Source organism: Leuciscus leuciscus, assembly GCF_965113295.1.
Source record: "Leuciscus leuciscus genome assembly, chromosome: 14".
Classification (NCBI taxonomy): Eukaryota; Metazoa; Chordata; class Actinopteri; order Cypriniformes; family Leuciscidae; genus Leuciscus; species Leuciscus leuciscus.
The window spans coordinates 26008207-26024860 of NC_138738.1; the positions used below are offsets into that span (position 1 = coordinate 26008207).

General features: G+C 43.1%; 1 protein-coding gene and 1 long non-coding RNA gene across 2 annotated transcripts in view; both read right to left on the minus strand.

Annotated features, from left to right (window-relative positions):
* The window catches only part of LOC309474494, a 255496-nt gene that overhangs the window by 151347 nt on the left and 87495 nt on the right, over positions 1-16654 (minus strand). The window lies entirely within an intron of this gene.
* Positions 1-16654, minus strand: part of LOC309513990 (sphingosine kinase 1-like) — a gene marked incomplete at its 5' end in the record, with an annotated part of 37993 nt that overhangs the window by 13554 nt on the left and 7785 nt on the right. Inside the window, one exon of the mRNA XM_082190109.1 lies at positions 9011-9105. Within this exon, the coding sequence (XP_082046235.1) occupies positions 9011-9105 (95 nt within the window). The remainder of the gene's footprint in view (positions 1-9010; positions 9106-16654) is intronic.

The following is a 16654-nucleotide window of genomic DNA, read 5'->3' on the forward strand; positions in this document are numbered from 1 at the left end:
GGAAGTCCCCAGGCTTACACCTGATCGGTACCAGTCGTTTGCTTTCCAAGGTTTCAGAGCTGCGATGCATTTCTGATTGACCTTGAGGCGAAGCAGACCGGAAGCCCACGCTCGGCGCGGCACTCGCGCTTTCAGCCAGAACTGTAGCGGGTGCATGCGAAGCAAGCCCAGCTGAAGTACTGATGATGCTGAGGCCATGAGACCTAGCGTCCTCTGAAATTTCTTGAGCGGGACAGATGCGCCGCAGCGGAAAGGGCTCGCTGCGCGCTGAACGTCTAGTACGCGCTGTGGTGACAGTCGCACTATCATAGACAGCGAGTCCAGTTCTGTGCCCAGAAAAGATATTATCTGCCTGGGGGACAGAGAACTATTCGCCCAATTGACTCTGAGACCCAGATTCTCGAGGTGATCGAGTAAAATGGTCCTGTGCTCTATGAGCACCGAGTGAGATTGAGCTAGAATCAGCCGATCGTCCAAGTAGTTCAATACTCGCATGCCCTGTAGTCTGAGGGGTGCGAGCGCTGCGTCCATGCACATCGTAAATGTACGGGGTGCTAGGGACAAGCCGAACGGTAGGACTGTGTACTGATATGCCTGGCCCTCGAAGGCGAATCTCAAATATGTGACGTGACACTATCTGTATTTGAAAATATGCTTCTTTCAGATCTATTGACACAAACCAATCTCCTCGGCGAATCTGCGCGAGGATTTTTCTGGTCGTGAGCATTCTGAACTGTCGCTTCGCAAGCACTCTGTTCAGTTGCCTTAGATCTAGTATGGGTCTGGGACCCCCGTCTTTTTTCGGTACCAGGGAGTATCTGCTGTATAGCCCTCCTTCGCTCTGAGCTTGAGATAAGGGCTCTATGGCCCCTTTGCTCAACAGTTTCGAAATTTCGGCTCGAAATAGGTGTGCTACTTCTGTTTTTACCGTGGTTTCGACGCGCGTCGCATAGCGGCAAGGGCGTCGGCGAAACTGTAGCGAATAGCCTCTTTCTATAATGTCTAGCACCCACTTCGAAACCCCGGGTAGCCTTGCCCATGCGTTTGCACGAATGGCTAGGGGTTGAATGCGAAGCGTGCTCTGGTCGCTCAGCGACAGAGGGGCTTCAGTGTGCTGCAACATAAGTGTCGCGCTTATGACATTTGAGGCAGGGGGCGCACTGATAACAGTGGGCAGATTGCCCGCGCTCGACTCCTCTGCGGTGGTCAACCGACCTGGGCGAGTCTTGCTGGGCGAGTCCCGTAAGACCTGTCATGTCTATGTGTGAATGTGGGCGTGGGATAGCGGCACATTTACAACACTGAGAGCATTGTCCGCCTGAGCAGAGCGAATGCATGTTGGTTTCGTTTTACAGAAACCTTGAGACATGCAGAACGTAGTGTTTGTGGGCACTGGGGAGTGGGCACATTTACCACATTTAATGCGCAATCGATCTGGGTCGATTTCATGTGCGCGAGCCCTGTGTGACTGGCTGTGTTTCTGTGTAGGAATGAGCACTGGGCAGTGGGCATTTTGTCTACACTCATAACACCATCGGCCGTGGCCGGAACACCAGAAAATACACTCTTATGGGATTTATCTGGGTAGCCGTAAAAACGGCGTTTGTGTGCAGGCAAGCGGGCTGTGTCGCCGACTTGTTTACTGCAGAATACACTGGAACAGTCGCATTTACTGGAACTGAACGAGCGAGAAGTTGCCATAGAAACAGAGAGCGTCAACATGCTGGCGTTTGTTTGCAGGCGTGCGTGTATTACAATAGGCTCGTCCACTGCAATATTGACATTTCCAGAGAAATGTGTGAGAATGGAGGTAGGTCCAGCCGCAGCTGGACTAGGAACACTCTCTTTTCTCCTTTCGCCAGTGACGCACGGAAACCATAGAAACGGTGCTTGGGTGCAGGCGAGCGGGTTGTACAACGCGCTCGTTGGCTGCAAAAATACACATCTGCAGTCGCCTTTTCAGGGAACTGACAGAGCGAGCATTGACGGCATAATTTTATCTGCCGGTAGACCCGGGATCGAACACAGGTCTCTCGCGCGAAAGCCTGAGAATCTGCCACTGGGCCACAGGGGAAGACACATAGGTATTTAGGTAGCGCGAGTATTATCAGAGAGCGTCAACATGCTGGCGTTTGTTTGCAGGCGTGCGTGCATTACAACAGGCTCGCTCACTGCAGTATTGACATTTCCAGTCGCCTGAACTTCAGAGGGGAATGAGAAATGTGTGAGAAATAGAATTCGGCCCGGCCGCAGCGGGACATAAACACTCTTTTCTCCTTTCGCCAGTGACGCACGGGAACCATAGAAACTGTGTTTGGGTGCAGGCGAGCGGGTTGTACAACGCGCTCGTTGGCTGCAAAATGCACATCTGCAGTCGCCTTTCAGGGAACTGACAGAGCGAAGCATTGGAGGCATAATTTATCTGCCGTTAGACCGGGATTCGAACACCGGTCTCTCGTGCAACAAACCAAAGATTCCACCACTGAGCCACAGGGGGGAACACAAAGGCTTTCAGATGCACGAGCATATAAGAGCGCCAACATGTTTTCTTCGGCGTTTGCTTGCAGGCGCTGCAATATTTATATTTCCAGTCGCCTGATCAGGGAACTGAGAAATGTGTGAGAAATTCAGGTCAGTCCAGCGCGAGAGCTGCGTGTCCTCAGGAAAGGGGCGTCTTGAAAAAGACGCCCGGCTCTTTTAGTGCAATGAGAGTGTGTGTCGCGGCGGCGAACACACACATACACAAAACACAGTAGCAGAGAAAAGGATATGTACGCCGGATAGCGTGAGCAGGAACGGCGACTGAAGGCGGCGAGTTGTCGACCGGCAACTTCAGATGCAGAACTAATCCCGCTGAGTGCTTGAATCAGACGGCGCGGCTTCCTCTCAGGATCCAGCGATGCGTAGGCTCGCTGAAGAGATGAAAAACTGACCAAACCAGCCTCTCGGGCCGTATTTATAGCCCCAGCCCCACCCGCTTTCGGCGGGACATGACGTAGAGGGCGCGAAGCACCCTCATTGGTTATGACGTCATGAGGGGCCTCTATCGATAGGCTGGTGCAGTTGCCGCAGAGCAGCCAATGGGCGCGCAAGCTGTCTCGCCCATGTCTGCATGCTGCTGCAACGCGTTTTGCATTATTACAAAATTAAGGATAATTTTTGGCTTCAATATCTCGAGGAAAAGAGGTTTTCCCCCTAGCGTAAGATACTTACGCAAGTACGAGAGAACCTCTCGTAAGAGAACATGTTTACAGCCTGGTTCTCTATGTGGCTTTGGTCTATACAGCTAATTTTGCCCTTCATAACAACTGTGAGGGGGGTGAATTTTTTTATAACTCATCCGTTTAGTTGATTAATATTTAAAGTTCTGCATAATTAAGGGTGTGGCCACTTGAGTGACAGGTGGATTGCCGCTGATGTCAATGCTAGCCGTTTTTCTGCTGTTTACTAGCCGTCACTTCACCTCAGCAAATGTTAGCTGCTGAACTTGCCATCTCTGCAGTGTTTGTGCTTTTTTTCGGGATTATTTCATACAATTTAATACACCCATTACTTCGACCACGGTTTAGGATTCCGTCGTTGTCGTCGAGTATCGTTCGAGAGAACAACCAGCGCGGTATTTCAGTTGTTTTCCTCTGTGAACATGCACTAATGGATGTCTGACAATTTCGTTGCTTTTTGGAGTTTTCAGATTTAAAAACGTCAATAAAGGCTCGTTCGTTCTGCTCTCACGGAACAGATAGATTATAATATGCTTATGTAGCTGCTACGGTCAGGTGAAATCCTGCAGGTGTCGGCGCTTTCTCCGTCCATGCAATAAATGCACATCCTTCTTGAATGAGCGCGGATTTTCTAGCGCATTTACTTGAACTTCATAGGCAATATATCTCGAGCTAGGTGGCCGTGATTTCAGATAGCCAGGCTCCTCAGCTCCACTCACACCACGCCCATTTTCTGTTATCCGGGAGTGACGCAAGGTCAAGATGGCGACGGCCGGCTCCGCCCCCACTTTAGGCTTAAAAAATGCTCATACTCTATAACGTTTCCCCAGACTTGTTTGTAGTTCTTTCTTCATGTAAGTGCAGATAGTCTAGGCAGAAATGCATATTATGTTCCTTATTGTCTTCTGTAAACAACATTGAAGGGATTATTTTCCTCATTTAGATTATATAGATATATATTAGCCTATTGACCCATACTAATACAAAATTACTCAACTTAAAAGTTAACTAATATTAGCAGCTTTTAATAATAAAAAAACGATACAAACCGTCTTTGACAATACTACCAACCTCAGACCAAAACACGGCAAGTTAAGTAAGTTAAGCCTAATACCATACAGCAATGAATCGCAAACGAGAGTATGGAGGAAACTGATCACAACTCCTTTATTATTTTGGATTGGCAACCACGTAAACACATCGTAATGCATAGTGTAAGCTACATTTAAAAGCATCAAAATAGACCAAAACACAATACAACTAACACAATATCAAAAACACAATACAACTAACGTTACACAAATATGCCGCAAGTTGTGCCGCCTATACGTGAAACGGATCGTGCAGGTGGAACGGATCGTGTACCGACATGCTCTTCAGAAACCTACGGGTGACGTCACGGACACTATGTCCATATTTTTTTACAATCTATGATATAAACCTAATTTTACAACAAGTTATTTTTTTCATACAGTGGCCCCAAAAAGTATTTGCACACTTTTTTATTTGCACATAAATGTATTTGCATTAAAATATCATTCAAAAGTCTGGAATAGCTTTGATAATAATAATAAATGTTTTATGAGCACCAAATCGGCATATTAGAATGATTTCTGAAGGATCATTTGACACAGATAGTGAAGTAATGGAGCTTTACCATCACATCACAAATAATATAATATACAATATATCTTCTAAGAACAACCATACAAACATAATTATTTCATATTTCAGTTGTTACAGGCAGTGATGTATTCAATAAAGGATAACAACTAATGAAAGACCAAATTTTAAAACACTGCAAGGTACGAAGTGAAATCGATGTACATGGTATTTGAAAGTTGATCTACTGTATCCAATCATTACACAGTGAATGCCAGTCATTTAGTCATGGATGACTGCACAAAACACGCTAAAAATATTATAAACTGTTACAAAAAGATACATTTGTAGAAGGCATGTAGGTACCCTGATGAAGGCATGTAGCCGCAACGCGTAGGTGCACTTCTCACCAATTTTTAAGCCAGGAATGAAATAAAGGCTTTTTAAACTTTTTTCACTAATATTCGAGTGCCTTGGAATTCTTGTTTTCAAAGATACATTTGTAGTTTATGCATAAGTTTGCTGAAACTACCTTTATGAAACAATCCATTAAATGTCTTGAGATATAAGGAGAGTGAACTAAAACAGTGGTAATAGAAACGTTGTAATGGTGATGAATTTGTACCCGTTGAGGTGTGTTACCTTTCCTGTAGCTCAAACAGTAGAGCATTGGTGCTTGCAATGCCAAGGTCATGGGTTCAATTCCCAGGGAAAGCAAGAACTGATAAGAATGTAAAAATGTGTACCTTGAAATGCAATGTTAGTTGCTTTGGATAAAAGTGTCTGCCAAATGAATTGAGGTGTTAATGATGTTGTGAGCCTGGTTTCTCCAAAGTTTTTTTTTCTCCATTCTGTCACCTGATGGAGTTTTGGTTCCTTGCAACTGTTGCCTTGGCTTTTGGCTTGCTTAGTTAGGGACATTTAATATTCAACAATATTATTGATCTGCCTTACTTAAGGTGGACGATGACGCAATTCTCTTCTAGAAACAAACTTTGTTGTATTATTTTCATGTTATCACTGTGAAGCTGCTTTGATACAATCTGTATAGTAAAAAGCGCTATATAAATAAAGGTGACTTGACTCGACTTGTGTATATCAGAATGCAAAACTGATTTGTTACCATTACATTTCAGCATCTCAGTGATTCAGTGACATTACTATTTATTTTTGTTGTAATTTCAAAATTAAGTGAGGGTGCAAACATGTTGAACCATCATTACATTGCAACATTGATTCAACAACAAAACTATTGATTCTTTTAGTTCATTTCAATCTTTATTCAACAACAGGGATGTAGAATTAACATCACAGTGTTTTGTTGAAATTTCAACAGGGGCGTTCGTACCGGAGGAACCTTTCCTAGAACTATTGGCGGAAGTAGCTTTTTGGCATGTTCGCACCGCAGGAACTAGGAAATATTTTGAGATCTAAATTAGCTCCTACTTCAGAGTAGGGGCTGAACCAGCATTATAGAAACTACCAGTGACGTAAGTGTACACTGATTGCCCAAACGCATGTCAAACACCGGTTTGGATCAACCATGTTGGATCATGTTAACTGGGGACATGCGCGTTCACGCAAATATGGCGACAGATTCGTCGTATGCGATATTTCACGGAGTATAGATAAAAAAAACACATCTTGTTATTTATAAACATTGATATGAATATTAGACCGTTCCTGAGTATTTTAAGCCGTTTAAAGAAAGTTTACCATGCTTTCCTGTCGTGCTCACAAACCACGGCCATGTTAACACACATTCGTTTCAATGGACAATTAAACTGGTCAACGTATTTAAGTAAAATTGTAAGTAAATCCTTTGAAACAATGGTGTATCATATGCAGATATGTGTTTATAGTGTACTGTCACTAATCACAAACAACAACACCTCGGTTTAGCAACCTCAGTTGCTAAAGTACACAGATTGCAGATTTTCTTTAACATGTAAGTATGGTTAAAATATGATGAATTTTATGTTGCTTCAGTCCTGGTGTATATTGGACATGAAAATCATCAAATAAAAATTAGTTGGCACAAGTCTTGTATTTTTTTAAACTAATTTATACATTAGAGAAAAGCAAATATCAAGTGTATATATATATATGGTCATTTCAAGAGCATATCCCCTTCAGACCTGATTTTTTTTACACTGAGCAATATATATATATATATATATATATATATATATATATATATTGCTCAGTGTAAAAAAAATCAGGTCTGAAGGGGATATGCTCTTGAAATGACCATATGAATGATGAAATAGGCAATGCAAAGGCCTGAAAGTACAGTAACCTAATTTCTTCAATTATCATAACTGTAAAAGATAAGCAGTTAAATTACACTTTAAATATTAATTAAATGTCACTATGTTTTAAACCTAAAAAAAGTATAAATAAACTATAAATATAGCCATAATAACTGCCTATACATTAGCGCTACAATAAATAAATAAACAAACTTTATTTAATGCATTCAAATTTATTTAAAGTATCATTAGTTTCCATTGAAACAAACGGGCATGGCGCGACATGAATTGTTGAATTAGTTCTCGAGGAACTATCCTAGTGGCTAGTTCAGTTCCTAGAACTTAGAACTATCCGGTGTGAAAGCAGAAGTAACTGGGTGCAAAAGTGATGTTGAACCAATACAACTTGCAATTTTAATTCAATGCAATTCGTGTTAATGCATTAATAATTCAACTTAATATTAATATTCAATGAATATTAACATATTCATATTCAAGTTTATTAATATCATTACGTAGATGATTGGAAAACATTACAAGTTTTGGAGACTAAAACCATAGTTTGTTAGACTGAAGGTTTCATAAGCTGCTGTTTCAAAGCTCAATGTCTTTTTTTTCTCTCTTTGTTTCTAAGTGTTTCTTACATTTCTAAGTGACAGAAATATGAGGTGTTAAAGGGTTAGTTCACCCAAAAATGAAAATTCTGTCAGTAATTACTCACCCTCATGTTGTTCCAACCCCTTAAGACTTTCGTTCATCTTCGGAACACAAATTAAGATATTTCTGATGAAATCTGAGAGTTGGCTCACTCCTTTATAGGCTTCTATGTAATCGATATCTGCCATCCCAGAAAAGCTAGTAAAGACATCGTTAAAATAGTCCAAGTGACTACAGTGGCTCAACCTTAAAGGGATAGTTCACTTTGAAATAAAATGTTGGTATGTTTTAGCTTACCTCAAGGGCATCCAAGATGTAGGTGTCTTTGTTTCCGCAGTAGTTTCAATTTTGATATTTTTAGGTCAAACCGTTCTTGTCTGTCAGTCATATAATGTATATACAGTATTTATATCGTTTTTACCTCTTGTACACTTTCCGGCGCTTGCGCAGACTAAGCCAGAACGCGCGCACACGTCACATACCAGGAAGCGCGCGCGCCCTCAGATCACTTGGACATGGTTGTGTAGAGGTAAAAACTATATAAATACTGTTCGTTTTCTCACACAAACCGCTCGTTTCGTGTCTTAGGCCATCAATGTGTACTTACGATGGGGAATTGTTTAATATGGATTTCTCTGTGCATGCTCTTCGAGGTGGTGACCATAGACCTGCATTATATGACTGACAGACAAGAACGGTTTGACTTAAAAATATCAAAATTGAAACTACTGCGGAAACAAAGACACCAACATCTTGGATGCCCATGAGGTAAGCTAAAACATACCAAAATTTAATTTCAAAGTGAACTATCCCTTAAGTTTATCAAGCGACGAGAATACTTTTTGTGCGCAAAAAACAAACAAAAATAACGACTTTATTCAACTATTCATTTTCTTCTGTGTGGGCCTCTGACATGAGTTCACGTAGTGTAACAGCGCAGCCAATAGTGAGCCTACGTTCTGACGTACAGCCCATGTCTTTATTAACTTTTCTGGGATGGCAGATATAGATTACATAGAAGCCTATGAAGGAGTGAGCCAGCTCTCAGATTTCATCAAAAATATCTTAATTTGTGTTCCGAAGATGAACGAAAGTCTTACGGGGTTGGAACAACATGAGGGTGAGTAATTACTGACAGAATTTTCATTCTTGGCTGAACTAACCCTTTAAAATGCTACAATGAAATCAGAATTGCAGTATTTGTCAAACTAACAGCAATATGATTTTTTTTACTAAATTGTACAACATACTAAATGCTACAGCATGTCTGCTAAATACCTCAAATAGTAGGCCATCACCAGACATGATGACCAGAGCATCCCACTGAGACAAGTCTGCCTCCCGCACCAGCTCACGTGCGTGGTTCTGGCGTTCTGGAAAGAAACAAACAAAAGAAACAAATGTATCATGTCATCCTTCTGTTTTCTGACCTACATTCTCATTCTTTTTGATGGCTTTTTATCATCTGGGTGAAGGAGGAAATGTGAGCCAGAAAAAAAGTATTTTACTACACAGACAGATTCATTATTGTAATTAATTGTATGAGGTACAAGCATGCAGCTTGTAATCTTTGCATTGCTGAATTCCACCAGCAGGAGGCGATATTTACAGTTTTTGTTACTTAGGAATTCAGATCCAGTTTCACTTCCACACAAGCCCAATTCTTTAAACTAGCACACTCACTGTCCCAGCTGATATCTCGGTCACATAGCAGCCACATTTATGCTCATTTGTTTACATCCTAAAAGGTAATCAATTCTACCCAGATTTCCTGTAACAATCACTAGTCTGCGGGAACATACACCTTTATACTGTACTACCTGTTGACACGTCTCTACTGTGCAGTTAACATTTGTCCTGCTTATTTTTTATTTTTTATTATTTTTTGGAAGAAGAAAAATAAATGAGCTATCGTTTTCCGACAAGCTTTGAAACAACTAGAGTATGAGCAGCTCCATCTGGTTTTGGCCCCAGGAGGACATCAGATTCTAAGTAAGACTAAGTAGCCAGGAAAGGAATCAATACCCCTTCATTAATTTAGTCACATCCAATTTGATAATGCAGGAGCTGTAAACTATAGCCTGCAATAAAGCGAAAAAAGAGAGCACGAGAAAGAGAAGCTGGATAAAGACTAAAGAGAGATAAAGAAGAGGGTTAGTTTTCAGTAATGGAGGGGCTCAAGTAACCACCTGTACATAATTGGGGAAGGAAAAAAAAATATATAAGATGATAAATATCCTTTTCATTCTCAAAGAGAAAAAAAATCTCAAAAGAGATCCATTTAAAGTCTCTAAAGCATTAGCTTTCCAGACTGTGCTAAATGTTTTAAAAGCAGAATGACCTAATCTGCGCTTTACTAATGTAAATGCATTTGCTCCGTGCTGTCCAGTGTGTTGCAGCTTTGCCACACAGATTTTGAGAGTTGGCCAGCTAAACAAAACAGATGGTGTGCCAAATAAGTAGACTAATGGGTAATGTGGGAGCAGATGCGAGGTACATTCATATTTCCGAAATAAACAGTTTAAAGTGTGTCCCATGTGTTTTATTTTGTGATATGAGAATATAGTTTTGTCTGTTAAGATGTATTTTTTTCTAAGCCAGTGTCAAAGATGAATTTCTGTTCAGGAAATCTAAACAGACAATAAAGTTAAGTCAAAGTCAAAGTATTGGTGTATTTCTCTGGCACGTGTAGCATAGTAAACCCATGTCTACACCGAAGAAAGCCCTCTGCCCCGGTACAGTTTGTGTCAAGCCATTAGTCTGGTTGTTTGATGAGGAAGAGATGAAATGCAGTTACAATAAACGCTTTATGAATCGGTACAACTGTGGCAGCGGGTGACTATTATTCTGTTGTGCGAAACTGAGGAACAACTGATGATGGCACGGTTTGATGTTTGGTTGCCCAATCAGTAGAAAGGGGTGTTTATTAATTTTTGGATTTAATATTTAAAGCACAAAAATTAGTTAACAGCGCCTTTTTCATTTTTCATAAAAAAAGCTTAAAATAAAATTTCAGCTTCTTTTCTCAAAGCTTTGATTTTTCAGCTTGATTAAAGGGTAACTAAACCCTAAAACAACTTTTTTTTAGTTAATGATTTGTAAGACTGGGGCTTTATTAGTGCTGTTTATTGATTCGAGTAATTTTTTTGACATTTGGGTTTAAAGTGTTTTAATTCTACAATATATGATGTAAAAACGTCTGAGTGCTGCCCTCTTCAGGTTGAACGGTGGCTACTGCAGTTGAATTTTCCAATTGGATGTTGTGGTACTGCGTGACGTAAGCAGGTGCTGCGTGGTACCAGCTCACCACACCTTTGGTACGTGCTCACCACGCCCTTGGCAGCCCCTGGTATAAAAACATCTTGTTTAGTCAAAACCACTGTAGCGAGTCAGGAGTTGGAATTGCGAGTATTGAAAATGATCAGGATAGCGTATATTAGCATCTAGTAAGCATGGCATATGCATTTTAATGTTTCTTCTTTTAGTCTTATAAATTGCAAAAATCTCATTTTTATAATAATGATCATTGATGTGCATTTGACTCGGAAGATGGCTTAACAACATACACTGCCGGATGGCGGGTTTAAACAAATCTGATTACACCGTAACGTAGAGCACGCAGACGTTGGTATCGCGGATCTTATTTTGTTCACAATGACAGTTAAATGCAGTAGCATTCAAAGATCTGCCTCTGCTTAAAAACACTGATTGAACCAACTCTGCTGAGAACTAATATAGGCTTGTCTGTTGTAGCCCATACAGTATACCCCCGGTTTCACAGATAAGGCTTAAGCTAGTCCCAGACTAAAATGCATGTTTTAACTGAAAGCAACTTGCACTGAGATATCTTAAATTAAGTCAGATAGAGACTTTTTTTTTTTTTGGCACGTTTATAAAAGCTACTTACATGTCCTAATTGAACTAAGGCCTAATCTTGGCTAAGCCCTGTCTGTGAAACCAGGCCATTGTGTTCCAGTTAATTTGTTTCACCACTCTACAGGCAGGACCAACCTATGGTCGTAAGTTGACAATACATCGACCATACCATGAAATGCACAAATAAAATACAGAAATCAAATTTCACATTTTTGTAAAACGGAAAAAAAGTTGTGTCAATTATTTGATTTTCAATTAAATGACGTTTTGTTAACAAGGTTCGGGAGGAGCACGTTCAGATAATTAACACAGGTGGAGAGCACTCAGCAATCAATGGTAAGAGGTGCATATATACTCAGCAGTCTCACCTCATTCCATTGACAGTTTGCAGCATGTCTCAAACAAACTCCTCTTCCGACGAAGACGTAGACGTCACCAGGGATGCACCTCCGCACTTCACCGGTCCCTCGGTCATCCCTCCTACGCCGGTCGCCGCACTGGAGCCCCCGGCTTCTCCTCGCGGCCGTACACCGGCCAGATCTACCCGGCGCTCAACAAGACGCCAAGACCAGTCTTCGCCGCCCCCGGCAAGACACCCTTCTTCTTCCCCGGCTTCCTCCTACCGCTCGGCCGTTCCGACAATCCCACCTATCGGGAAATGGACCGTAGCGGGATTAAAACAAGCACTGGGGAATTCAGATATACAGGTTTCGCGAAAAATGACAAAGGCGGAATTGTATAATCTGTATGTTTCCTTACAGTCATCGCCCAAGACGACCCACAGGCAGAGCAAAGCCCGCAGGGCCCAAAAGTCGCCTGCCCAGTCACCACTGTCGTCTTCCCGCACAGGATCCGGATCGCTTCGTCCATCAAGACGCAGCAACAGGCCTTCAGCGAGCCTGGGCCGCGCACTGGATTCCGCCATGACACTCCTGCCTCTCGATGAGGCCCAGCCCTCCACCATGGCTTCTGCTGCCACAGCGCAGCATATAGCCGGGCCCAGCGGCCTCCCTACAACCTCTCAGTTTTTTACTCCTGCTGTTCATAACCCTTTTTCTTTTCAGTGGCCTCCAGCTCCTGTCGCAGACACTAGCACGAGGCTACCACCGATAGCAGCACAGGCCCAACCATTTCAACAGTCTCATCCAACAGGTTACAACCCCGACCACTTTCAGTGGCCTGCAGCTCCAGTAGCTCAAACAAGCGCGGGCCCGCCTCCGCTTGCAGCTCAAGCCACACATAATCCTTCAATTCCTTTATATCCTGCAACTAACTTTTCTTTTCAAGCCACAACAGGTCATCCAAGCGTGAGGCCGCCGCCGACATTCGCAGACCCGGCTTATACCCTTCCCAGCTCCATGTTACAACAAAAATCACCTTATTCTCTGTTCACAGCAACACCGATGCCCGTGCCGTCCAACGCAGTTGCCTTGGAACCACCACCAGTATCCCAAAACATCCGCGCACAGATCCTCTCAGGTGCGGATCTAGACCTTTCTTCTCTTCTCTCTCTACTCCCCTCAGCCGAACCTGACCGCCAAATAGATTGCGGGGATTTCTCGGTTACACTGAAGAACACAAACACTCACTCATCTCGCATTCTTTCATTTTCCGAATTTTCAATTGCTTTTTCCCGTTACACTGAAATAATCTGTTCAGCTTTCCCCCACAGGCGGCGCGAACTGAATGACTACCAAGAAATCATAGTGCGAGTCGCACAGTGGAACCAGTGCACATACTGGGGTGCACTCGACCAGGATCTCCACAGCAGGGTGTTTCTAGGTTGCAAAAACATCACCTGCGCGGTCTGCAGGTCAGTAGCGCACACGACCGCGTCGTGCCCGCAGGTTAACCCTTCCTCTCTTCCCTACCCGGGAACAAGCAATGCTAAATCCACCAGCTATGTGCCGCGTGCTGCAACCACCAGTGCAATGCAGGACTCTGCTTTTGACGAAAGCAGGCAGCCTTGCAATCATTTCTACTCGGGCAAATGTCAAAGATCGCGCTGCAGGTTCATGCACATCTGCAGCTTTTGTGGCGGCGCCCATGCTCGCATTGTATGTCCAGTCTTCAAATCTGTGAATAAAAAATAAAAAAATTATTGGGAGACTCCTGTGAATATTTCGCGCATGCACTTCGAACTAGCTCATCACCCGGATGCCGAATTTACTGATTATCTGCTTTCAGGCTTAAAAAACGGCTTTAAACCTGGCTTAGAATGCCCGCTTTCTCAAAACATCATATGTAATAATCTCCAATCCGCCCTCATAGAACCTGAAGTCGTAGACGAACTGATCAAAAAAGAAGTTGAGTCAGGCTTCATGATCGGTCCGTTCGAAAATCCTCCATTTAATCTGTTTCGTATCAGCCCCATTGGAGTGGCTACAAGGAAATTCTCGGGTAAAAAACGTCTAATAATCGACCTGTCAGCACCGCATAATTCCCCGTTCCCAAGCATTAATAGCTTGATCCCTCTAGATGAATTTTCGCTCAAATACCACGATATAGATCAGGCTATCGACATCATCAAAATCGCAGGTCGGGGTGCTTGGCTTGCAAAACTCGACGTTACATCTGCTTTCAAAGTAATGCCTATCCATCCAGGTTCATGGCACCTATTCGGAGTGCGCTGGCTCGGGAAATATTATTTTGCAGTACGTTTAACATTCGGATGCAAAAGCAGCCCGAAAATATTTGACATGCTATCAGAAGCCGTTTGCTGGATTTTGTCGAACAACTACGCCATTCCTTACCTCATTCACCTGCTAGATGATTTTCTAATAATTTCGCCTCCCGATGCTATCCCAGCCGCGCACATCCTCACGGTACAAAACGTTTTCTCTGAGCTAGGATTCCTATCCAAACCATGGGCCCTGCAACATCTATCGAGTTCCTAGGAATCAATTTGGATTCAGACAAATTCCAAGCATCCCTCCCCAAAGAAAAAATCGACCGAATAATCCTCGTCTCTTCTACTTTCCTTGAAAAATAAAATTTTTCAAAACACGAACTCTTGTCCCTGCTCGGGCATCTAAATTTCGCAATGCGCATCATCCCACAGGGCCGCCCCTTCATCTCGCATCTCGTCTCACTCGCGTCCTCCGTCCACTCACTAGAAGACCGCATTTCTATAACTCAAGCATGTCGCGACGAACTTGGGCTATGGTTAACATTTCTAAAACAGTGGAACGGCCTATCTTTTTTCTACAACAACCTTGTTTCATCCCCCACTGACATCCAGTTGTTTACAGACGCCGCCCCCTCAATTGGGTTCGGGGGATTTTACCAAGGTCGTTGGTTCGCGGCTCCGTGGCCACCTCAGCTCCAGGTCATATCTCAATCCTCAGCTCTATTCGAGCTTTACCCTCTCGTAGTAGCAGCTTTCCTGTGGGGGAAAGAATGGGCCGCTAGTAGCGTTTTAGTGCATTGCGACAATGACGCAACAGTGCATTGCATTAACAAAGGCCGTTCCCATTCACCCGCTCTGATGCCACTCTTAAGGCGTCTCATCTGGATTTCAGCTTGCGACCAATTCATTATCATTGCTAAACACATTCCTGGGTCAAAAAACCAAATCGCTGACTCTCTGTCTCGTTTTCTGTTTCAGAAATTCAGGACGCTGGCTCCAGAGGCGGATCAATTCCCAACTCCAGTTCCTCGTTATTCAGAACTAATATTCCCGTAACCCACCCGTTAAAACCCCTGCTTGACGCATCACTCGACACTATCCTCCAAGCACTATCTCCCAGGACCCTTCAATCCTACGTTACTGCTTGGAGGTGTTTTAAAACATTCCATGTCTCTTATAACTTGCCTTTCCCTGATTTTTCTCTTCTTTCAATCACCTCTTTTATCTCCTACCTTAACATCATTAAGGGTCTACAAGTCGGGTCCATTAAAGGTTATTTGAGCGGTATCCAGTTTTTCCATAAATTGATGTACGGCGCTCCTTCCACGGAGATAAACAATTCACAAACCTCCCTCCTGATTAAAGGGATTCAAAGATCCCAGCCTACCCGCCCCGACACCAGACAACCTATAACGCTAGACATTCTTACCAAATGTATTCAGACCCTCCGCACAGGCTCGGTTCCGCTCGCACACTCGATGCTATGTTTATCCTAGCCTTTTTTGGTTTTCTTAGATGCTCGGAACTCGCCATTACTTCTAAATTCGACCCAAAAATCCACCCCACCATCTCAGACTTATCAGTACTAGACGGCGAAACCATTTCATATTTGATTAAACAAAGTAAAACTGACCAAACCAAAAAAGGTCATTTCATCTACATTTTTAACCTCGCTTCGCAAATCCAACCATACCAGTCAATTCTAGCTTATCTGCAATGAAGAAGTTCCCAGGCTAAATCTGCCCTGGAACCCCTGTTTTTAGACGAATCCAAAAAACCCGTGACACGGTTTTGGTTCCAGAAACACCTCAAATCTGTTCTTCAACAGTCAGGCATTCCAGCGAAGAATTTTTCAAGTCACTCATTTCGCATCGGGGCAGCAACTTCAGCAGCCCAAAAAGGTTCAAGCCCTTGGGAGATGGTCCTCCGATGCTTTCCAAAGCTATATCAGGACGAACCGGTTCCACATTAAAAAAGCTCACCAAACCCTCATCGAGTAAAAAAAAAAAAAAAAAAAAACTTTCTCCTCTTTCCTGTCTCCTCTTTCCATCCAGCGAGCATTGGTCTCACAGCGGACGGAGTGAGCTCTTTCCCAGTCGAGCACTTACGTTTTCTCTTTCATCCAGCGATGCAGTGTGAGAAAATCTCCTGGGCAAGCACTCATTTTCCTGTTTCCTTTCCGTCCAGCGAGCATTGGTCTCACAGCGGGCGGAGTGAGCTCTTTCCCAGTCGAGCACTTACGTAGTCTCTTTCATCCAGCGATGCAGTGTGAGAAAATCTCCTGGGCAAGCTCTCATTTTCCTGTTTCCTCTTTCTGGCCAGCGAGCATTGGTCTCACAGCGGACGGAGTGAGAACCTTCCCGGTAGAGCACTTACGTTTTCTCTTTCATCCAGCGATGCAGTGTGAGAAAATCTCC